The 23,711-nt window shown below is 40.4% G+C and overlaps 1 protein-coding gene across 12 annotated transcripts in view; it reads left to right on the forward strand.

Annotated features, from left to right (window-relative positions):
• Positions 1-23,711, forward strand: part of fryl (furry homolog, like) — a 95,041-nt gene that overhangs the window by 2,551 nt on the left and 68,779 nt on the right. For 6 of the 12 annotated variants that reach the window (XM_042483325.1, XM_042483332.1, XM_042483336.1 and 3 more), the window contains exon 1: positions 11,658-11,950. In XM_042483325.1, coding sequence (XP_042339259.1) covers positions 11,728-11,950 — 223 coding nt within the window. In that variant the 5' untranslated portion in view covers positions 11,658-11,727. Of the gene's footprint in view, positions 1-2,968; positions 2,988-3,904; positions 3,975-11,656; positions 11,951-18,543; positions 19,286-23,711 lie in introns of those variants that run through there. The other 6 variants (XM_042483361.1, XM_042483366.1, XM_042483382.1 and 3 more) reach the window with 4 other exon arrangements.

Consider the following 23,711-nt stretch of genomic DNA (forward strand, 5'->3'; position numbering starts at 1 on the left):
AAGAATTCCTTAATGGTCTCTTATTTTATATATATTTTTAATTAAACAAACTAAAATATTTGGCATGGCTCCACTCCCTATTGCAATTAGTGCAGCTTATTTTTTTAAACCAAAAAACAAGGTTAACAAAATAAAATGTGTCCTCACAAATAGCTCTCAAATCCAAGAACATAAAACCAGAAATGAGTAACTTAATCACATTTAATCACAAAAATCTGTCAGGATTCTGCCTTGTGTTAAGTTTCTAAATATCTGCTGCAAATCATGCTTTAAGTTTACAACCAATCACAATCAATTAAAAAATGCATTGCTTTGGCTCGATAAAATCCCTCAGTCCCTTCAGTACATCCCTAATTTGTGCTCATCTAGCAGTGTTTGGTTCTGCTGCAGTGTACCATGTCAGATGGCCACTGCAGCTATAAAGTGGCACTCATAGTTAAAGCATTTCATAACCAAGACTTTTTAATGTTGTGCTCGCCCTGCTAGATCATCAGTCTTTACAACTGACTGATCCCCATTCGTCCTGGCCGGGATAAGCCTCTGATGGCAGTACAGATGTGTAGTGTAGTCTCTTGTGCACGCACAAACTACAGGGAATCCCCCTGGATTGCAGATAGCCATCTCTTTGTGATTATCTGGGGCATAATTCCAGTGAATTAGTGTGTTTGGTTTAATCTGGTAAGACATTAATGGCATTGAAGAGCACAGGGATGAAAAACCGTGCTCTGTAAAAACGCCCCCTCAGCGGCCCCTCAGTAAGCTGCCCCCTGCAAGGATTAACTGTTAACTCAGCATTTCAGTGGTGACTACAAAAATATTATGTAATACAAAAATTGTAACTCAGTTTCTTAATTTGTGTTTTTCCATCTAAAATCTGACTTGCTCGTTTTTTTTGCCTCGTGGTTTGCAGCATTTCTTTCTTTTTCCAAGCCTTTACATTGGTTCTACTGACTACTTTCACTTATTTGGCCAGATCACAGTACCTTTTATCTAAACTGAGACTGACCAGTTGGATCCAGGTGTGTGTGTTTGCATTTGCACATGGTTAAATTATTAACTGGACAACTGAACAAATAATATTTTAAGGAATTGTACATCAATTTGGCTGAAAACCTCTATTCTATTACAGGGTTCCTGCAGATCCTTAAAACATTTTAAAAGTCATTGATTTAATTAATCTAAAAATAAGGCCTTAATTGGTATTGGAATGACTTAAATTAATCTTTCAAATGCCAGAAATGCTCAGACATGGGAAATGGGATTTTATGAATTGTTTTTTTCTGACGTTAACATTGTAAAATCTCAAAATAACTGGTAAAATCTATTTAAAATAAAGATTTAATAAGTTCCTCCTCTTAAACCAATCATGCTGGAAATCCAAATAGTGAAGTCTCACATGCAGATTTAAAAAACACAAGATTTCCAAGAAAACAGTCTGGAAAAGTAGAAGTTGATGATGTTGTAGTATGTTCATTTTCTTCCATGTGTTCTACTCTAAAAAGGGTTGTTTTTTCATTTTTTTATGTAGATAATCAATATTTTTCACTGGACAAAAACACATCATGTTTTATGTTACAATAAACATTTAAGGCAAAATAAAACTGTCCTTCAATTTTGGTAATTACAAATGAACTTCAGCCGGAGTGACATTAAAAAAAAGCAGTCAGTCTCCACCACTCCGATTTACATAAAACTAACTTCCTAAAGTCTCCTCTTTTTCTTCGTGCATTATAGATTTGAGCACAACACTACTTTCTCTGATTTACATGGGTCCAGGATTCTTTTCATTGATTCCATTGAAAGACTTGCTGTAATGTAGCACACAATGAGGGCCGAGTCTAGCTAGAAATAACCCATAATTGAGCCCTGCTGAGGAAGATTATCCTTGGCTTTGGGAGAGAGGTTTTGGAGCATAATTGATGTTTGGGTCTGCCCTCGCCAGAGAAACCACCCTGTCTTTGCCCTCAAAACGGCCTCAGCTGAGTTTCCAGTCTTTCTTCCATGTTTAGATCCGTTGATGGCACAATAATACTCTGTGTTTTCTCACAAAACATGTCATCCGAGCAAAATAAAGATAAGAGGAATATCTGTGGAAACATGCAAAAAGGTGTTTGTTTATGTACTTCCCTTCCCAGTCGGAAGAAGCCAGTAATGTTTCCGCTTAAGGGTAGTGATTACGACAGGGCCAAGCCTGTCATTTAGCCTTGGAGGGAGCCAGATATAGGCTATTCCCCCTTTGTCCAATTTACTGTAGCACTCTGCCTGTTTCTGAATATGAGCTAGCCCCAATGTCATAAAGACAAGTACATCACATTAGACATTCTTGAGTTTTCTTTCTAATGTTGTTCCACTTTAATTCATTTATAAGGTGAACTCGAAGGAAACTGCACAGAACTGTTGCAGGCTATGTGGAAATTGATGTGTGACAGAGAGCTGTAGGGAACACAGCGAAATGAGACGGGACAATCTTGCCTTTGTCAGGGCTCTTATTTCATAGATGGACTATCAGCCTCCTATTTGCAGCATCCTTGCTGCGGAAAATTGTAGGGCCATATTAGATGAGTCAAGTTAACCATTGATGAGATCAGTTCTGCTCTGCTGACCTTTAGCCCCTCTCGTATGTTGCAGTTACACCAAAATGCAAAATGTTTAGACTCCTTAACTTTACACATATCTGAGAGATGCATTGGGTTGTAAGAACTGAGGTATATCAAGAAGTTTTTTTTGCACAACCAGAGAAATGCATGTGTTTGAGAGCCTAAATATAGAGCAGGAGCTTAGTCTGCGGCTGTATTTGCTACAGCACTCAGGACGTGTTCAGGGTTTGGCTTACCCTTTTTCTGTGGTCACACTTTTTTTTGTTTTTTGGAGTCGCTGAGTTGGAACAGGAAGCCAGATGTATTATTCACAGGTCTGTCTGCGTGAGAAGTGAGTGATTGCATCTGAGAACTTTTTTTTCCTGCTACGTTTGTGGTGGGTGGGATAAGGTATGTGCAATGATATGTCGTTGTGACATGACTTTTTGTCGTCAAGGTTTGTGTTTTGTGAGGTTTTGTTTTGACTTGCTATCTACGCTGACCCGTTCTCACCATCTGTCCTCTGTGTTGGGTGGAAGTTCTCTCACCTCAACTTCTCTGTCTGGCTGCTGTGTGACTCAGTGGCTTGTTCTTCCTTCCTTTGTTTGACTACAGCTTGCTCACAGAAGTTGCATATTTATGTCAGTCTAATGTCACTGAATGACGTTTATGTACTGTTCCTTTTTTTTTTTAAGTTAAAAATACGCCACATCCTGCTCTGAGACAGACAGTAACAATGATTGTTTAGCTAGATATGAGATTACCTGACTATAAAAGGAGCCCCTTTCAGCCACTGTGATGATAAACCGAAGGGAAAGTACAGTTTTGGAGGCTCTGATCGCTTATGTAACTGCCTCTTGGATGTAGTGGGTAATCTTCAGATTATTACTCTGCTCAGGAGGAGGTTTTAATCCTGTCCCAGTGCAGAGCACACCAGGCCGGAGCCAACAGTCAACCTATCACTTTGCTGTGACCAAGATTGGACTTTCCAACAACAACACTCCGCCTTTACAGCCCCATCGTTTTACATGATGTTGTTCAGTGTTGTAGCATGCCATTTCTGAGCAAACTTTAATGAAATAAACATAAGATGAAATCTCTTGAATGTTAGGGTCACTTAAATAAGGCACACATTCAAAGACATCATTTCCGATGTCAGCGAGAAAGATCAGAGATATAAGTTTTGAAAAGACATATTTTCTCAGCTGCTGATTTTATTAATGTTTTGTGACCAGTCACATTGGATTTACCTTAAATTTCAGGTTAAAAGAGGATATTTTGCCAGTGTGCTGCTCTGTGGTTAAAGATCTCTGTGCTCCCTGTTTCAGATTCTTGTGCAGTGAACTTGTGGACCGTCCTTTCTCTTTCCAGTTCCAGCCCCTGCTCTATGGCCTTAAGGTACGTCACAGGGGTTAAGTGGGCACTGTTCCACCGTGCGGTGCGGTCAAGGTTTTACTGAAGCTAAGTAGTGTGGGAATGAACGGGGTGTTGGATTAATCTCCTTGTTTTTCTTTTGCTGAATTCTGAAAGTGGAAATTTCAGTCTTTTCATGCTGGCGTTTAGTTTCTCCCTCTGCTTGGATAACTGCGCTTGTATTCTGTTAATAAATGTTGTTCATGCCGCAGTCATCAGGTGAAAAAGGCCCCGTCCTCCTCTGTCTGCAGTTAGACAGTATCTCTATGTAGGTCAAAAGTTTTAAATTACTTTTTTACAGGTACTAAATGTTTATGTAGGTATATTTATCAGAGAGTACAATATGGCATCTATGAGTGTTTCCCAACTCGTGGGTTTTGGCCCAAAAGTCCATTCTGAAATGACCACAGGTTTGCTAAAAACACGTAATTTTGAAGTTAATTTATGGCACAGAGCTTTTATTCTGCGCTGTTTTTAAATATTTTTTGCAATATATTTAATTTCTTTAATCATCTGAGTCAACAAGTTGTTTACACTTTGTGAAGTAAAACTGAATATGTGGTTATAGCGTATGGACCTTGAACTAATGACTACGGAGAATTCTGGACCAATTGGGAACCATTGGCATAGATTATTAATATGTTGAGGCAGAGACGCAGGTTTGGCTCTTACGTTGTCACAGTAAAGTATCAACTGCCGTTGTGTGCATGGGAATTTTCGAAAAAACAACCCAAAAAACAGACAAATTCAGTGTGACAGTCAGATGATAAGATGAACATTTGATACACCAACATACTTTAGTTAAGTTCCCTTACAGTACACAGAGCAAATCTTTTGTCAGAAAGGATAAACAGAGTGTGTTTGTATCAGATTAAATAGCACGTGCGCTATGTAAAAGTAGCAGTCAGATAGAGCTGATTAGTGGCAACTGGTGCTTCAGGAACCTTCTGTCAAAGGAGTAGAGTTTAGGCAATTTTATATTATATTTTAGTTTTAGATGTAAAATACAATTATTTGCAAAAGGGAGACATTTTACACACATACTCTCAGTTAAAAAAAAAAGCTAAGAAACAACTTCTGTTTCCACTCTTTTAAGGGTAATTGTATCTGATAATAATAATAATCATTGTGTAATACCGTGACACTGCAGTATTTTCTGAGATTTTTATTGGGTTATCGTAAAAGCATCATACAGTTGCAACCCTAAATACAATATTTAGAAAATTATTAGTCGTCTAAGCATGATAGTACAACAGTAATCTGGTTAAGGGTGAGCATGTTCAGTTTCATGTGTCATATACTTTCAAACTATCTTCTACCATATAAAATTGTGCTAATTATACTGTTAACTATTAGGGTAACTGTACACAAAATTCTTGGTTAAGTGACAGTTTGGTTTAGTAGAGAAAAAGACCCAAATGCATAAGGATGCATTTCTTTTCATTTATTTTGAACAGACAGAGTTGTAATAGTCTAAGACAGACAGTCCTTTTACTGGCAACATGTTACCCACTGGCAACTTTGATAAACTCAGTTATTGAAATAAGTAATATTTTAAACACTTCTGTATTACACTGTGCCGAACATGAAACAAACTCTTTCCCTCATCTAAAATATATAGAATAATAAATAAAATTTGTGCATTAGGAGGAGTGTTTTAATTATTCCCACCGTGGTAATATTTAAACCTTCAAAGCACCAGAATATTTATCATTGCAGTGATGGGCACATCATTGGTTTACCCGGTCAAATGTGCATCAGCATGTTGGATGTGTTTTCATTCATATAACCTACAATGTTGGAGCGACACTGACACCGACACTCCGTCCTCATTTTATACGCAGCTTTCTCTCTGTTGCTGTTGTTGCTGAGTGGGAGCCCTCAGGCAGGTCTTGCAGCTCCAGTGTTTCATTTGTGCTCTCTGTAGTGTGAGCGATAGCGTCTGCTTGTTGTGCTAATCTCAGCATATGTTGTTGAGGCGTATGGCTAAAAGTTTCCAGGCAGAACTCACATTTGTAAACTTTGGTTTCACAGCACACGCATAACTTTACATAGCATTTATTCTGCATGCGGACACGTGCACCACACAGTGACACCTGTGCTGTGGTGGTTCAGTAGGAATACACAAACTGTTACGGCACTCTGGTTAACCTGTTTTTATGTTTTAATTTTTTGCAATAATAAAGACAATCAGAAAATTACCAATATCTTATCCTGCCAGTGTATAACTCTGTTGCAGTTCTAGTTCTAGTCAACATCATCAAAAAAATGAGGCTGAAATTGTGGTCTGTGGTTAAGTCGTGTTGCTTGAGGAGGACTATAAAGGCTGTGAAGTTGAATTATACTGGTGTGTTCCTGTAAATGCTGTTTTTGCATATTATTGTTGCCTCTAGGCCAGATGACGAGTTTCATCTCACAATGGTGGGGACTGAGAAGAGGATAATTTTGATGCAGGGTCTGGTCAGGTCACATTCTTCAGCAGTGACAACCAAATTCTCTGTGGGTTGTCTCACGACTGTCAATCAGGACTGGTCAGAACCAGCTTGATCTCTTTGTCTTGCGTCTGAATGTTGAAAGTTGCATTTCTAGTTCCTGTTTGCAGTTGAAAGACAAACCTAATGTATAGGTTCCCTACAAGTAGATAACCAAAGTAGCAATGTGCAGTAGTCTACCTGAGGCTGTGAGATGTAGAAGGTGGATTGCAAGCAAGAACAGAAAGGTAAAATGTGTCCTCACACAGCAGGAATGAACCATAATTGAATTTTGTGGTTGTTACAGAGTGATACTTTGTTCTTTGAGAGTCCTTTTGATCATCTGACCATGTAAACCTTATTCAGGTCAGCCTCTAAAACTTGCCAGGACTATAAGAAAGTTATGCATAAGAAGTTGCACCAAGGCAGTCACATATACATGAGCAAGGAGACAAAAGCTAAGGGGCGGTCAAAGTGCTCGATACCAGTAACAGCTCATCAGAATGGTCAATGATCTTAAAATCGATTCTGAAACAAACCTAAACACACACACACACACACACACACACACATGCAGAGACTTTTAAAACTGGTGTGAAATGGCTTGAGGATGTGGAGGCTGTTTGCACCATTAGAGGGCAGTGCAGCATTGTTTTGATATTCAGCTTACTTGACACAGACCTCCAACTGTTTACTGACATCAAGTGGTGGAGTTGCAGTTCGGATATATGCACGCCCGAAGCGATCAGCATGAGTGTCCAGGGTTGTGCTGACTGTGTACTGTCCAGCTCCCCCCAGCTGACTGCAAAATGGACTCTGACTTCTGGGCCCCCAGCCCACTAGTTTTCCTGTTTTCTCCTGCTTGAAAGCAGAACAAGGCTGAGGCGGGTGGGACCCAGTACGGCATAGGAACGCTGCACATTGTTCCCAGAGCTTCCTCTTCCACATTCCTGGGCTGATTGGGATCTGGGCCTCCTGTGCAGGGGTATTGTTCTAACTCAACAGCACCACAGACCTGGCCCCAGCAAACCACAGCTGCCTCCACTGACCATTGTGGTGCTTGGGCCGGGTGATGGCTATCTTTGCCTCATCAGTCATCAGTCTCTCTCTCACTCTCTCTCTCTCTCTCTCTCTCTCTCTCTCTCTCTCTCTCTCTCTCTCTCTCTCTCTCTCTCTCTCTCTCTCTCTCTCTCTCTCTCTCTCTCTCTCTCTCTCCTCTCTCTCTCTCTCTGACTCATTTAGTGATTCGACCAGGATCTGCTGCCTCAGCCTCTCTGCATCTTTGCTTTGGCCTCGGTCTTGCACTATCCCAACAAATGTCCCTCCTTGCAACTTCAAGCAAATTTTCTTTTATTTTTCTATGGTGCCTGATTTGATTTTTTAGTCTTTGGCAACATAATAATAGTTCTTAAAGTATTGTCCAAATAATTACTTCTACTCTTTCTTTCACCCTGGCTGCACTTTCACTCACCAGCTAAATTTAGTTTTGCGTTGTCTTTTCATCACTAGAACAGACTAGTTCTGCAATGACATTAAAGGAGAGTCACACAAGTTCTCCATGTGATTTGGTGTGCATAATGATATGGTCAATGCACCTATTTGCAATAGTGTTGTAAAAATGCCTGGATATTCAAAAGGCAAGGTAAGGCAGCTTTATTTGTATAGCACATTTCAACATTTCATACAGCAGGGCAATATAAAGTGCTTTATAGAGCAATAACATATAAACATGAAAAAGGATATAGATTCACAATAAGAGTGAAGAGAAAAGATATAAAAGGTCAAATAAATTACTAAATGATTACCATTTTCTTAAAATAAAAAATTACCATTGAAAATTGCGGAAGTGCAGGCGAGAGGTGCAAAAATAAAAAACAACATTAAAATGAAGTAGGCATTGTAAAAAGATTGATGTTTTTAGCTTTAACTTAAAAGTTGTCAGAGTCGGGGCTTGTCTAACATCATCTGGGAGATTGTGTCTGATTTGTGCTGCATGATAACAAAATGCTGCTTCACCATGTATTGTTCCAACGCTAAAGCCAATGCTGAATTACAAATCAATTCCTATTGTGAAGCTGTCTGTGTTCTTTAGGAGCTACTGATGAGTCCTTGCGCTTTCTTTACTCAATGGGACCAAAATAGGTTAAATTATTAAACACAGACTGCCACCCTTTGAGCTTGTGTTTTTATAGGGAGGCATTAAATGTTGTTTCCTGTTCATCAGCTCCTTCTCTTTGGACTGCAAAGGTCTGAAATGGCTTTAACAATAAATAGATGTAGTTTTTTGCGGAAAAAACGAAGTGCATTCCAAACAACCAAAATTTGACAGCTTTCGACAAATGCAGCATTTTCAGATTGACACTTTTTGCAAAAGTGTTTGTGAGGCAGAGTCCAGCTCTAAAAAGCTTCCCGGTGGTTTTCCATCAAATCTTGCTGAGCATTTTCTTTTTCTTTTCTCAGCGATTTGGCGCTTCTCAGTAGATTTTAACAGTTAGTACTGGCTGGTGTGCTTTCCGCCAGCTGTCCTCTAGAGGGCAGAGTTTTCGTAAATCTGCTGCATTGTATTTAACATTGCATTCTCCCACTTTATGCTTACCCTGCAGGCAAGGTTTTGTGGTTGATAAATGTCATAAAAAGCACAGTTGATATGAATGAATATCAGTACTGTTTTGTATAGTATTTTGTAAAATTACACAAGGAAAGAAATTGAGAGAATGGTGATTTTTGTTTTACATTTACCCCCTTCCTCAGACTAAAAAAAAAATAAACTTCAACTGTTACATCATCTTACTGAAATTTTCACATGCTGCAGAAGAGGGTGTAAGCACTTTTTTAAACATATCTAACCAGTACCCACACTTACTGGCCTTACACACAATGCATTGTTGCCGAAGGCATATCTACCCTTAGAAATAATATGCAACAGAATTAAATCAAATATAGTTCTTTGAGATCTTATCAAATTGTGCTATCACTTACTGAAAACGATACTGTTATTCACTTCACAAGATTTATCTTTTTAAACAAAAATTTGAAGAGGCTCAAAAATTTAAAGAAGCTCCAAAATTCAGAGTGTATGAGTTATCTGGACGTGGTTCTCAACATGGAGGTGGTTGAGCCTGTGGCTAGCACCCAACATTGGGAACGCTATAAAAAACGGTAATAGTGCAGACAGAGCTAGTGGCTCTAACCAGGGGAAACTGAAGCGGGGCATAATGCTTCAGCATAATGACATAATCTCGCTATTAGTGGTAACCATTGTAGTGCAAAATGGTAGCAACGAGCTAGCTAGTGGGATACAAACAAGCACTACCATGCACGTGTGGTCGGACCAGCGTCCCCCAACAAACCACAGGTAAGCTCACATTATACACCGAGGATGCACGCCATCATTCTTTACTCAGGATGCCATTACTCCACTATAACTTTACATTGCAAATTTAGGTTTGCTGCTAAATTAATGCACTAAATGTTCCATACAGAACATTTAAATCTGATTTTTTTATCATATGAAGAAGACTCAAAGTCTACAACTAATAGAATTATACCCTGAAATTATTGGTATCTCATATTCTAAAATGGGTAACCCAACTGATCACCTACTTAGACACCCAGACATAGCAGCAGACCCAGACATCCCACTCCTGCCACCTGAGAAATGTAACTCTATCGTGAATTCACCTCTGATTTAATCTGACATCCCTTGCAGAACAGTGTTACTTTTAAACTTTCTTGAGGCGTAACTTTCTCGAGCAGCCTCTTGTATACTTTGTTTTTCTGCTATTTTGTGCAAGACAGGTAGCAAGTACCCACCTTGTCCTGCAGGAGACAGACGGCTAGTGTTGTATGTGATTGGGCTGGTAAGACCCATGGAGACTTAACTATAGGGTATTTGTGGTCAGAGAATTAACAAAAGGTGATATAAAAGAGCCTTAAAAACCATAAAGCTGAGATTTAATTCCTTTTCTGACACCACTGTTAGTCCTTTTACATTACAGGAAGTCACTTAATTCAGTATTAATACCGAAATGCTTAATGGAGTTTTAATAGAACCAGATAAAATAAGTACTTTGCTGTTCTCTGTTGCCCAATAGTTTTATTTTGGTGCATGGTTAATGATGACTCAGCAAAAGGGCTTATTTTGAAGGTGTTTTAACAGTTTACTGCACACTGGTGCTATAGTTACCTTTATTTTTTGTGAAGTGTTACAGCTTTGTATTGCTATTGAGGACCGGCCATAGTGCTTGGATGGCCTATTAATTTTGCACTCAGTCCCAGAGAACAGCAAATTGATGATTTCTTTAGGCACTGAGCTTTTATGAGAGTCAGCACAGTATAGTTCCTCCTCACTCCCCAGCTAGGGATATTTGGAAGGGTTTGAGTTTGCTGCAGGTACAAGCTGTGCAGCCAAGCAGAGCACAGCAGTCTGTCATCACCCTGTTTCACAGACCCCATCACTTTGCTCATTCTGCTTCTCTTTATAATAGCTCAATGCAGTCGAGCAGAAGTAAAAGCGAGGGGATGGGCCCTCTTGTTGTTTGAGTAAGTTAGCAAGAAAGCAAACAAGCATTTGTGTTTGTGTATGGATGTTAACAAGTAACACAACTCTGATGATGATAAGGGCTATCAGTAAATGCAGGCAGGCCAGTGTAGCAGCTCTATAGAGCTTTCCTAACTCTTACAGCATCTGTCAATCCACTTCCTTCTCTCTTGGTCTCTTTCACTGGTGAGCAACACAGGCCAGCAGGGTGTGGCTTGTGTCGTCTCTGTTGTGATTGGCCGGCAGCCCAGGCTTGTGTTATCTCCTGTGGAACATATTCTAGTCCCACCCCAGATAGTGCTTGGCACTCAAACATAGCCCTGCCCACTCACAATTACATCACGACCCATGAAAGTGCCATGTCTGTTTGCTTTCTCCGATCACTGTGAGCAGACAGGTAATGTTGCAGTGTAAGAAGTTTCTCACTCTGTCTGAACCAACTGGTTGAGGAGAAGCTGTTATCTGTAGCTAGCCAAGGTGACAAACAACTTTGCAGAGCCTGACAGGTAGTTGAGGCAGATCTCAGGGCCCACACATACAGGCCTTGACAGTAAGTGAAAGTGTAGCTGCTGCTTGTAGGTAGCAGCTGGACGTGGCGACTGCACTGTCTCCTTTTTTGTCTGCAAATGGGGTAGATAAGGACAATAGATAATTGCTTGGGAGGATGGCATGGAGAAGGCTATTGGACTGTGCACCAGAGTGAAAGAGAAAAAAAGTCTTGTCAAACATGGAGTTTCTGAGGAGCCTGGTTCCAGCTTCCATCTCAGGGGAGGGGCCCATTGAACATGGCGGAGCCTTGTCCAGGGAGACAGGTCCACGGCTCCTTCGTATGAAACGACTGGGCCTGCTATCCATGGGACAGACCATTGATGAGGTAGATCCAGTGATGGAGGTAGATCCGGGGATCGGCCACTCCAGGCCTGCCCGCAGGAATCGAACCCGCCTCAAAGGTACAACTGACCCAGCTGCATATTGATGCAGCAGTTATCTGTGTCAGCTTCGTGTTTTCTCTGCTAATTAACAAGGGCAAATTAACGGTGCTTTATGTTATTTACATTTTCAGTTCAGTGTTTGTTAAGCTTTGTTAACATGCAACTAAAGGTTGGCTTCACCCCTAAATCCATCTCCACCCCCTTAATGCATACATGCGAACATGCACACACACTTTAAGTTGGGTCTGGGCGATATATCGAATATACTCCAGGTATCCCAGCTTGTTCCACGTGCGATATATAAAATGACCCTATTGCGAACATCAAGTGTAAATAGCCATGTCATTGCACGGATCTCTTTCTCACAGACACACACAAAGCAGTGGTTTTGCAGAGCTCCAGACTGTGACTATTAAGTCAGATTTTGCAACCATGGAGCACTACTGCCATTTGCAATTACCAGTAATATATGAACTGGAGAGCTGTTAGTTTGTCTCCAGCTTGCAGAGAATTAATCATCAAGTTTAACGGTGCTGCGGTAAGAGTCTAACTTAATAATTGGTAGAGGCCGTAGTTTGAGCAGTTAAGGCATGTGTTTGTATTTTTCAGAGCTCTGATCGCGACTATTTAGTCACATTTTGCGACGATGGAGCACCAGTGCGACCTGCAAATATTTGTAATACATGACCTGTAGAGCTGTTAGTTTCCATCTCGCAGTGAATGACTCCTCACATTTAAAAGATTTATTTTTATTTTTTTCTTTCATATAATGATCAGATCAGATTATACATAAAGAGGCTTTTGATTCTTATTCACTGTCTTGTGATGCATCATCCACATATTGAATAATTCTTTGAATATTGTCAAAGGGTGTTGTAACACATCCACTGTTATTTTGACAGATTTTTTGTAGATTTATCCACACATGGCATTCACACACACACACACACACACACACACACACATTACACAAAACATTATGAAAACCCATAAATGGAAAGCTGTGATGCAGGTTATGTTTTCATAATGCTTGGCTCATCTGCTGGTCAAGTATGCCTTGTAAGCTATAACTAATAGAAAAATGGAACAAAACAGAAGCAAATATCAGACCACACTCTGGGCCTGCCTGCTGTTGTCACAAACGTTTGCGAGTTGCTTCTAAAGTATTAGTTATGCTGACAAGGATAATCCTCTGAGGTGGGTTTACTATTGTACCTTTGGATACAGTAGTTAAAGGTTTAGAGGATGTGCGTACACATGAATTATGTGTGCGTGCCGGCCAGCCAGTGTGCATCAGCAGTGGGGTGATAACTTGTCAACAGTCTCTCGGTGTGGCTTTTTTTTTGCAGTGGTACCTGTCAGAGCACGCTTGCTCCCTGTGCTCTCATGGCTAGAGCATAAATGAGCTCTACCTTCTGCTCTACTCACCTAAGAAAAAGACAGCTAGCTACACTAACCCACAATAACAATGATTATGAGGCTCAGTTTTATTTGTCCTTATTTTGTTTTGTAGCCTGGATGAGATGTGAAAATAAAGTTTTATTTGGCTTGACACAGGTAACGATTGTTTATGTGTACAGCTCACACTGCTGGTGATATTTCATATTCAAAGCCAGTTAGATGACATTTCTACACCCTGGATTGGGAAAACTGGTTTCAAAATCTTTCCTTTCTTTCTTTCCAACTAGGAAACAGCCGTCATATTAGAAAATTCTCCTTTTTTCAACATGCACGTGGTGACAAGGGTCACAATGGTGAGTTATGTAACAAAAAGAAGCGCTGTGATTGCTACAGTAAGTTGAGGTAAGGAGAGAGAGAGATGGTATTCTGGTGTTTTTATACCTCAGGATAATTTGCCTTGTGTTTAAATCAGAGCTGAGTGCCACTCCCTTGTTGCAGAACTGGCATAGCCTGAGTTGGCTTTTAAGGTGGTGCTGCTCTTTTCTTTCTGTCATTTGTCTTTCTTTGCACACAGTGACATCATCCAGTTGCAGGACGTGCTGCTGAGTTTTTGGGAAGGGTTTGATTGGGACAGTATTTGGTTAATGGGTGCAGCAGGTTTCCTGTTTGTGATTTGGGAGTGTTTGGAGCATGTGACTGAACATGAGTGTGTGCTGGTGGGTTGTACTTCTGTACTGGAAGTCTGAACAGTCCATAGGGTGTGTATCCAGACAGCCTGGACAGACTTATTCATCGGATTTCTTAAATAGTTATTAGCCAACTGTAGTGAAACAAACCCCATAATGGTGCAGCGCTGTGCAGAGTCGGCACTTAGTGGGAATATGGTGTCATAGCTGGGAAGATGAATGCTGTGAATCACTGTTAGTGTTCTTTCTCCAACCAGCTTTCCCAGTAAATGCTCCTCCATACAGAACAACTTGAAGTCTGCTCAGTGCTATGAGTAATGAGCTGACCTTCTTGTACCTGTATTAAGATGAGTTTAATTCAGATTTGCCCGCTGTTCTGCTCTGTCATTCCACAGAGACGATGCGCTTCTGACCTGAGAATGACTCTTTGTTGAAATTAGTTGCCTCCCTTGATTTGCCAGGCAAATCTGAGAAATGAGTTTGTGTATTCTCAGCTTGAGCAGAGGAGAAATGCTCTGTCATTGGGTTTAAACTTGTCTGTGGTTTGTGCAAGGAGTTATTTATAAATGTTTTTGATTATTCACAGTAATACAGCGACAGAACATTATACTGTGGACGTTAGCCAGGAAAAATCTGTCCAGTCGATATGGGTGTAAAAAAAGTTTGATGGTCTAAATGTGCAGAGTTTGTGTCTTGAAAATTATTACGAGGAAGTTAAGATTTGCTGGTTCTCGAGGGAGCATGTGTAAGTGAAGAGCTGTGCAGGTTGCAGACTCGTGCTGCATACCCAGACTGCTGTGATGGATCTAAATGGCATGTCCTCTGCAGCCCAGGCACCACTGGGGAGGTCAGGGATTGAATTACAGCTCCTATCGATTATTATTCCCACCACTGCCCTTCAGAGAGGCCAGGACAGGAAATGCATCCTCCACCCTGTGGGCTCCTGGGAGGAACAGCTCCCCTATACTGTCTGCAGTCAGGATGGCTAGCTATCAACCACTGCTCCCACTTTGTGAATGGAGCTACTAGGACTTGCCTTGGTTGTGCATTTAGTTGAGTTTATTCAATCAGTGAGCTCTACTTTCCAGGAAGTCAGTTATAATGTTGTTTATTTGAAATCCTCAGCTTACGTCAGCTTTGTTGGACAGTAGCTCTTTGCTGCAGTCTTCCCAGAGAGATGATGTTGTGAGTTATTCTTCTGCATTCCTTAAACAATAAAGCTGGTTTACAGAAAACAGGGCCTGCAGACGTCTCTGCATGTTTGTGTGTGAACTGGTTTGCTGATAAGGGTGACGATATGAACTCTAATCCCATTTTCAAATATAATGTATACTCATGAGGTATGAGTACTTTACATGAGGCTAAATACTTGTGCTTTCCTCCTGTGGCCCAGAGCTTGAGCTAAAGGCAGCAGTCTTCAGGCTGCTCTGTGAGAAACAAGGCCAGCAATATGAGATTTCTTACTAAGTTATATTTGAAGTAAACAAACTGACCTATAATTAAGCCTAATTTATGGCAGGGCTCTTGACGCTCTTTTAGGATGATGCATTTTTGACAGAAGTGTCTCTCGTTGCTTTGCTTTCATGTCGAGCACCTGGAGAATTTTGTTATGTCGCAGACTATGACATATTTTATAATGCAGGGTGATTGGTAGTGTTGCCATGGAGATAGTAATTTTAAACCCACATGTACTCTGACCTGCATTCAGCTGCTAAAAAAGTGAATGGAGACTGGCGTGCTCAGTGTGTGTTGTGTTATTTGTGGGAAAGCAAGGCACTCTGTGGTGGGTTAAATGCTTGAAAAAAAAAAAACCCAACAAAGCCAAAAAGAAGCAGCTTACCTAAACGTGGTGACGTGGTCTTTTGAAGCTGTCACAGGCACACTTGTAAGCGAGAGGAAAAGAAGTAGGAAAGAATGGAACGGTAGGAAAAAAAACATTGATGCGTTTCAGCACAGCGGGCTTCGTCAGGGCATTGTGATCCTGCACAGGTATGCTGGGATATAAACAGAGGTACATATTTTCTTGTTGTGTTGTCATCTTCCATCTTACTTCATATGACATGGTAGTTTTGGTAGTAGGAGTAATGTGACTAGAGCAAAAATAGTAAATAATTGAAAGATAAATTCAAGAAGATAAATTTTGCACTAGCCACAATACTCCTACTACCGAAATGACCACGTCACAAGAGGTAAGATGTCACGCGACAACACAACGAGGAAATAATTACCTCTGTCTGTATCCCAGCACACCTGCACAGGATCACAACACCTGATGTAGGCCGCTGTGCTGAAATGCATCTGCGTTATTTTTCCTACATTTCTATTCTTTCTTGCTTATTTTCTCTCCATTAGAAAATTAGTTTGATGGTCTGAATGAGTAAGAACGCTTCAAAAGACCACTCCACCGTGTTTAGGTAAGCTGGTTCTTTTTGGCTCCATTTATTTCATGTACTAGTAGCCCCTAGGGAGCTGAGAGGACAGCGACTGGTCAAACTGCCTTCACCAGCCTGAATAACAGAAGATATTTAGTAAACCAAACTATTTTTCATGTCAGCTCCAGGGAGGAAATCAACAGTTTTTATAGTTATTGTTGATTTATTGATTTTATTTACCAGCTCATTATAACCAGCGAGGGGAATCTGCTGTTCACACACAGACTGAGGTCAGATCAGTCAATGTTGATATGGTTAATAAGATAAACAGTGGGATATTTGTGCGATCGTAAACAGCTGTCTGTGCAGATTACACTTCACTAAACATAATAGAAATAGATTTAGACTGTAAAAACAACACAGGGGGTCTGGTAATTATGGAAGCAAAAACTGAAGCATAAATTGAAAATGTGCTGCTTTTTAATTTCTGTCGAGTAACTCTTCAGATGTGCTGAGTGTCCAACCATAAATCAGTCTTTAGAGCTGTATTCAACTCTCCGGTCACCTGGTCATGACCTGCTGCTCTTGTGTCGGGTAGCAGAACTTAAATAGAAGTATTTGCGAAGTCATGGTGGAGCAAAACAGTCTGAGAAGATTGAATTAAAAATATTTGGGGATAAAAAGAGCCTCATACATAGGACTATTGAAACAAACAAAATTACAAAATACCTAATGAAACAAAAATGTGCAAAAGAGTTCCAAATCAAAACTGTGGTTCTGCTGTCAACCATGGTTTAACAAAGGAATAATTTGGCATTTTTGGGAAATACGAATATTCACTTTCAGACAGACCTGATATATGATCCATATATGTTAACTGTATCCAAAACTTCTAAGAAGTCATCAAATTGAATTGAGTATTATGTAATTATTGCAAATGTGCACTGAAACTCTAAAGAATCTGCGTTTGTTTATTACAAGGCAGAGTTTCACAGTGGAAGCCTGCATCAGGGCAGCACCAGCCAGGGCTTGACAAAGCATCTGCTTGTGTTGTGTTTGTTTGCAATGAGCTCTGCCTCATTTTGCATAACTTGTGTAGTGGAGGACATGTGACAGAGGGAGAGACTGAGGGCGAGAGAGAAATGAAGACTAAACTAAAGGAGGACAAAGAGCATTTGTCTTTTGCAGCCTTCCCAGAGCAGTTCCCTTTAGAATATTTTTTATTTTATTTTGTTAAAACTTAATCCTGCGCCTGACTACAAATTGCTTGATGTCATGTAGATCTGTTTTTAAGTATCTGCAAGAGCAGGTAGAACTGTCATAAACACCAGATTAAAATATCAGATGAATCAGGTGTGTGTGTGTGTGTATGTGTGTTCGCGCGCTTCCATGCATGCTTTTGTGTGTGCGTGCTCGTGTGTGTTTTTGTGTGTCCCCCACAACCACACACACACACACAGTGGGCTGTGGGCTCACTAATGCACTGTGTAGTGAGTTTGTGTGTCATTCTGAGTGTTACGACGGCTGGTAGCTTTTGGATAGAGCAATGATGTAATGCCTATGACTCCACTGGGTGTGAACGGTTAGTTTAACACATAGATCAGCTGTGATGTTGTAATCTCAGTTTGGAAAATGGTGCAAATTACCAGTAGTTACCTATGTCTCATTGTTGGGTTTGGTGAAATATGAAAAAATGCCTTATATTCTTTCTGAATGCAACTAAGTGCAGTTTACTTTGTTTTGAAGATGAGAGCACAGGGCACATACTTAAGGAACATAATATTTTTATTATTTTGGGGCAGGAAACTGAATAGAAGTAAAACCACTAGTTTTGGTATGTGCACCTCCCCGTGTTCAGTGTATCCTCCCTTATTTCTTACTCTCTTCCATCCTCCCATTCTTTCCTTTGCCTCCTACTGCAGTCAGGGATGACGCATCAGTATTGCTGTTGAGCTTACAGGAAGTGTCGTTTTGATAGGCCAGCGGAGAGGCAGCACAGTAGCAGCTCTGACATGCGTATGCATTGCTGAGCCACAGCCAGGGAACACTCGCAGCATTTTGATGACATCACCCACCCCCACACTGTGCTCCCGCCTCCCTCTGTTTGCTGTTGAAACAAGCTCGCTCTCACTCAGAGAGAAAAGAGCAGGCATCAGTAAAAGAACAAGAGCTTGCTGGGAAGAGGAGGGGCTGCTCATGAGCGAATGGAGAGGGAGAGAGCTTTTGGGGGAGGCGGAGGGTGGCTGACAGCGCTAGTGGGCTAGGACTGGCACACACACACACACACACACACACACACACACACACACAGGAAGAGAAGAGGAGAGGGAATATTGCCGTGCATTGTTAAGACTTCTGTTGCGTACTGTTTTGCTGCTGTTTCTCCCCTATCTGGAGCAAAAGTTCTCACGCAGTTTTGTCCTTCGCCTCTCTGGATTTTTCCGGGCTGAGATGGGGACGAGGGACTCTGTGGATTGGCAAGCGGGCAGCGGGCGCCGGGGTGGAATACTTCTCTAACTCACCACGCTATGCTCTCTCTCCTCTTCTCCCAGCGAAGTTTCACCCTTCAGTGAATTAGGTGGCCGAGGAAACAAACTGGTCGCACTTCTTGGCTCTCTTTCCTCAGCAGCTGCTCGCACTGTCTTTCGGGATGCTGCCTTTAACTAGCACCTGTGGAGGGTAGTCTTCAGCTCCAGTCGGGAGGCGTTTAAGAGGTGTTACTTTTTGAGAAGAGTGGAATGTTTGGGTTTTGTGAAATGAAAGTGACGGGAGTCGTGTGATATTTGTGCCTTCTGGTGAAGCCTAACTTTTGAGAGCCGCCATGCTGAGTCTGCAGGATTCGGTCTTCTTTGAGATCAGCATCAAATCTCTGCTCAAGTCTTGGAGTAGCAGCTGTGAGTACCTTGCCAGACTCGCACACATGTTTACATACCACACTTGGCCACCAGACTTATCTGCCACACACAGCCAGCAGACCTGTGCAGCATTGTACGTACACGCATGCAATCCGAACTATGCTTTGAGATTTCCTATCTCCCTCCCTGTAGAAGAAAGCTGGTTATTAATGGAGTTGTCAGGATGACTGATTATGTTTAGTCCAGGTTTAGCCAGGCTTGTTTGATGTGTATGCAGGTGGCAGCAATTAACCTCTTCCTTCAGCAGAGCTCACCCTCCTCCCCATCATCGTTGTGCTGGCTCCTGGTTGTCCCATAGATAATGTTTCTATTGATGAGCATCTGCTGATACAGAACACAGGAGGACTTGAAGTACTTTCTCTGTTAATCTGAAGGTGCTGGCTGCTCCCAACTTTCCCTTTATCTTTATTGACAACTTTTTTTTTTAACATCCAAATATCTCTTCAGTCTCCTTCAGCATCTCTCCACACAATCTTCATCCCTCCTTTTTCTCTCCTCCTGCTCTCCTCTCCCTTCCCTCTGGGGCAGCTAATGTTTCCCAACTATTGATCCGTCTTCTGGTTCCCTCCTATTATTAGCTTCCCATACAGCCTATATTACATCAGAAATCAAAAAGGCGCTGCCGCCTCATTCTCATCGAGTATGTGTATGAGCACAAAATAATGGGATTTTTGCCCTTATTCCGAAAAAGTCAGTGTTCCCACCAAACTGTTTACACGTCTAATAAAAAATGAATCTTCAGCCAATGCTTTTGTTTACATGTAGTCATGCATATTCAGATTAACTTAACATTTTGTTTATCATATGAAGATGTAGACCAGCTGGAGCTGCTCTGCTTGTCATTCTGCTTCTTTCAAAATAGGATTTTTTTCCCCCAGTTTTCTGCTGGTGGCCGACTTGTTAGATTCTTTTTTTACTTCCATCACCTTCTTGAAAAAGTTGGCTCTGCGAAATTTGCACATATCAAAAAACCTGTTTATATCTAAGTCTAATGTTTAAAAGCAGGTGTGCTTCGCCCTTCATGTGTTTGTCTTTTGCATGCATCTCTACCCTATAGCTTTGCAAACTGTTGGTGAGTTGGTTTGTATGTAACTTATCAATAACAACCTACATCGCCGACCATAAGTGGGCGAGAAGACGTGTATTGCAAACTGCAGTGAAAACCCCAGTTGAGACGAATATTCAGAATTGGCTGTATACAGTACATGTCCAAATAATGCTCCTAAAATCTGAATAATAGCAGCATATCCTACCTGTCCCAATAGCAAAAAGCTAAATTCTGAAAACAGCTTAATTTGAAATATTTAAACAGAATATGCTGTTCATTTGAGTGTATAAAATTCAAAATATTGTTGTATTTGGAACAATTGGGGGATATTGGTGTGCGTGTAACCGTAGCCATTAAAAAGCAGACAAATCAGAGTATATAATATAAAAATAAAGGGCTGATAATTGATATGAGTTTAAATTTAGGTGTTTGGTAGTGGTAAAATACAAAAAAACTGCTGTGATTCCAGAGTCTCAGTCACACAAACTCTGATCAAACTTTGCTTTTGTCCATAAAAGAAATGCATGATTTGCCTTTTTCAAGGGTTCACCTCAGGTGTCATACATGGGTTATAGTTTTTTTTTTCTAAATTGAGGGCGAAATTCCCTTCATTATGAAGACAGGACTAACAAGAGTGTAGTTTCTGAACACAGTATTTTAATTTTCAGTATAGATATAATAATAACAATAATGTAGCACATTTTCAGGGGAAAAAAATTGGAAAAAAAAACATTTTCATTTTCCGATGAATACCTGACAAATCAAGACACTTCATCACATTGATAGAACAATCAAATGTTGAATATCCAAAAGTATATAAAGTGATATCTATCAACTCTAGGGCAAAGTGAGACAAATTTGACTGATTGATTTATCACAGGTTTTAAACTTATTTTCTTTCATAGATTTTAATGAGTGCTTCACATCTGCTTTCCCTGTTACTCCTTTTGCTCTCACTCGCTCAAACACACACACACACACACACACACACACACACAGTGTGATAGCGGTTTGGAACATGTCGTACAAGTTTGTTCTAGCTATGGAAGTTGGAAGTTTGTTCTAGATATGTGTGGCACGGTAACTTTAAAGTGACCTCATCGTGTTTGGGTTTTAATCTGGGAGCAATCATCAGACCACAGCTGGTCAGACAAGATTGGATCAGAAACTTAGTTTGGTCATAAACCACTTATTAATTTATATATAGTATTTAGTTGTACTTTTTTGTTTTTTATGCCTTGCCTTTGATGTCTTTGATGCCTTGCTTGACGCCAGTATTTCAGATTAATTGGTCCCTGCTCGAACTGTACATAGATAGGGCTGGGCGAAGTGATAACAAATCTCATTAAAACGTAGATTTGTTATCACATACAGATTTTGATTAACCAGTTATGGAGGTAAGCTGTTAATTTTCAGTGTTTCCTGCAGGGTATTGTAGCAGAGGCAGGGTGCCTAAAATAAGAAAGAGTGCCTCCGCAAATGTCAGAAGAAATTATTACACTTATGTGAAATATATTAAGCTTCAGGGAAAACGAGCAGAGGCGCTACAGCCTTAAAGGAATGAGTTGACCGTTTTGTTGTGCCGTTTTGAATAATTAGAGCAAATGGGGGCATGTAGTGGTCAGACTGATATTTGGGACCTCCACTTCATTTTAGTTTGTTGTGATCACAATAGTAAAACCAACTAATGTAGTACTGAATGTTGAACCTAGTTTTTTTGATGTCTTGCAGTGGACTGTGGTCAACAGTCAGTATGTTTACCTGCACAGTGATGTCGAGTTACAGTTAAAGCTGGATTATGCCATTTGATTGGACTACTGTCCTTGTCTCAATGTACCAGCACCGACGGAGAATCGATTTGTTGATGAAAATATGTCCAACTCTGCAGCAGTAGGTAGCAATATGCCGCCTCTCAGCAACATGCTACTGGATCTTTTTCCGGTTGACTTGTCACATACCAAAAAAGTTGCTGTATATTTTCTATATACTCCTTCGTCTTGTTTTATCTTCCATTGTTCTTCTTATTTTGTTTTTCCCAGCTTTCTTCTATGAATTTATGCAGTTTGACTTCTGGGTGAAAGCCTGGCGCAGAACATTGTTCTGGTCGGATTGAGGGGTATAGATGAAAGAGTAAATCAACTGCATTATCGAGGTGTGTTTTTCCGACTTCAAGAAATTTGATATTATAAGATTTCAGTCTAACATGTTCACATATATTTTAAAAATAGTTTTTGTTTCTTAGGGATGCACATTATTGGATTTTTTTGCCATTATCTGATATGCCAGTATAAAAACAACCCATATGGCCAATAACCCATATCCCCTCTTTTTCTAACATAATGTAAACATACAGAGTGTTGAATGCAGCACTCAGGTCTTGTACCTGAAATTATGGCAGTGTCCACATTTTAAATGGTAGGGCTGAAATTCTCTCTCTTAAAAAAAAAGGAATGGATTTAATGTGGATGATGTAAAGCAGAAAAATATCCCAGATGTGAAGGCTGTTGAAAGACATCAAAAAGGTCTCTGGTCAGGTGCTTTTCTGTGTGGAGTGTGCATGTCCTCCCCCACCTCTGTGTCTGTTTGCTCCAGATCTTCTGATTTCCTCACACTGACCAAAGATATGCTGGTCATGCAAATAAGAACTTCTTATTTGCATTATGTGAATGTGAATTTGAACATATTTGTCTACATTTTAACTGTTGACTTGGCCAGGATTTAGCCCTCTCTTTGCACAGTGTTGGATAGGCTCTTAACCCCCCTGACTATGAATTGAATATTTAATTAAAAATGCATTTGTAAGTACTGTTACAGTGATCTGTTTATGATTTCTAGGGATGTTTTGGTCATGTTTTTTTGCCGTCTGATGTGTGTCTTTAAAATGGAGTATCTGCTGTTACTGAGTCCCAGTGCAGTACCTTTTATTTTTTCTAGATAGCTGCACAGAGCACAATTTAAGAAGGCTTCTTCAGTGTTATTTTTTAAAAAATACCTGCATCCATGCTGTTCTTTGTTTTTTTTTTCATTTCTAAGTTTTTTATTATTACGTATTTCTTATTTTAGCAAATAGTAAAAAGTGACAAACCCTGCCTTTAATCTTGTTGGCATCCTCGCTGTCTGGAGGGACTGTCTCTGTCCCTTCAAGAGTCCAGTGTTTGTTGCTCAGGCAGCCTGTGTCTCTGTAACCTGAATGGTTTGCATTCTGTTAAGTATTTATTTTTGGCGCTTTCACACATTTTGTTACCCAATTACCCTTCATTAATAAATAAGCCATATTGGTCAGCTGCTGCTCTTAAGTTCAGCAGAGAAGAGAGACAGTTTAGACAGTTTAGTGGAGCAGAGGTGACAAAGGCACCT

The sequence above is a fragment of the Plectropomus leopardus genome, chromosome 3 (assembly GCF_008729295.1).
Source record: "Plectropomus leopardus isolate mb chromosome 3, YSFRI_Pleo_2.0, whole genome shotgun sequence".
Lineage (NCBI taxonomy): Eukaryota > Metazoa > Chordata > Actinopteri > Perciformes > Serranidae > Plectropomus > Plectropomus leopardus.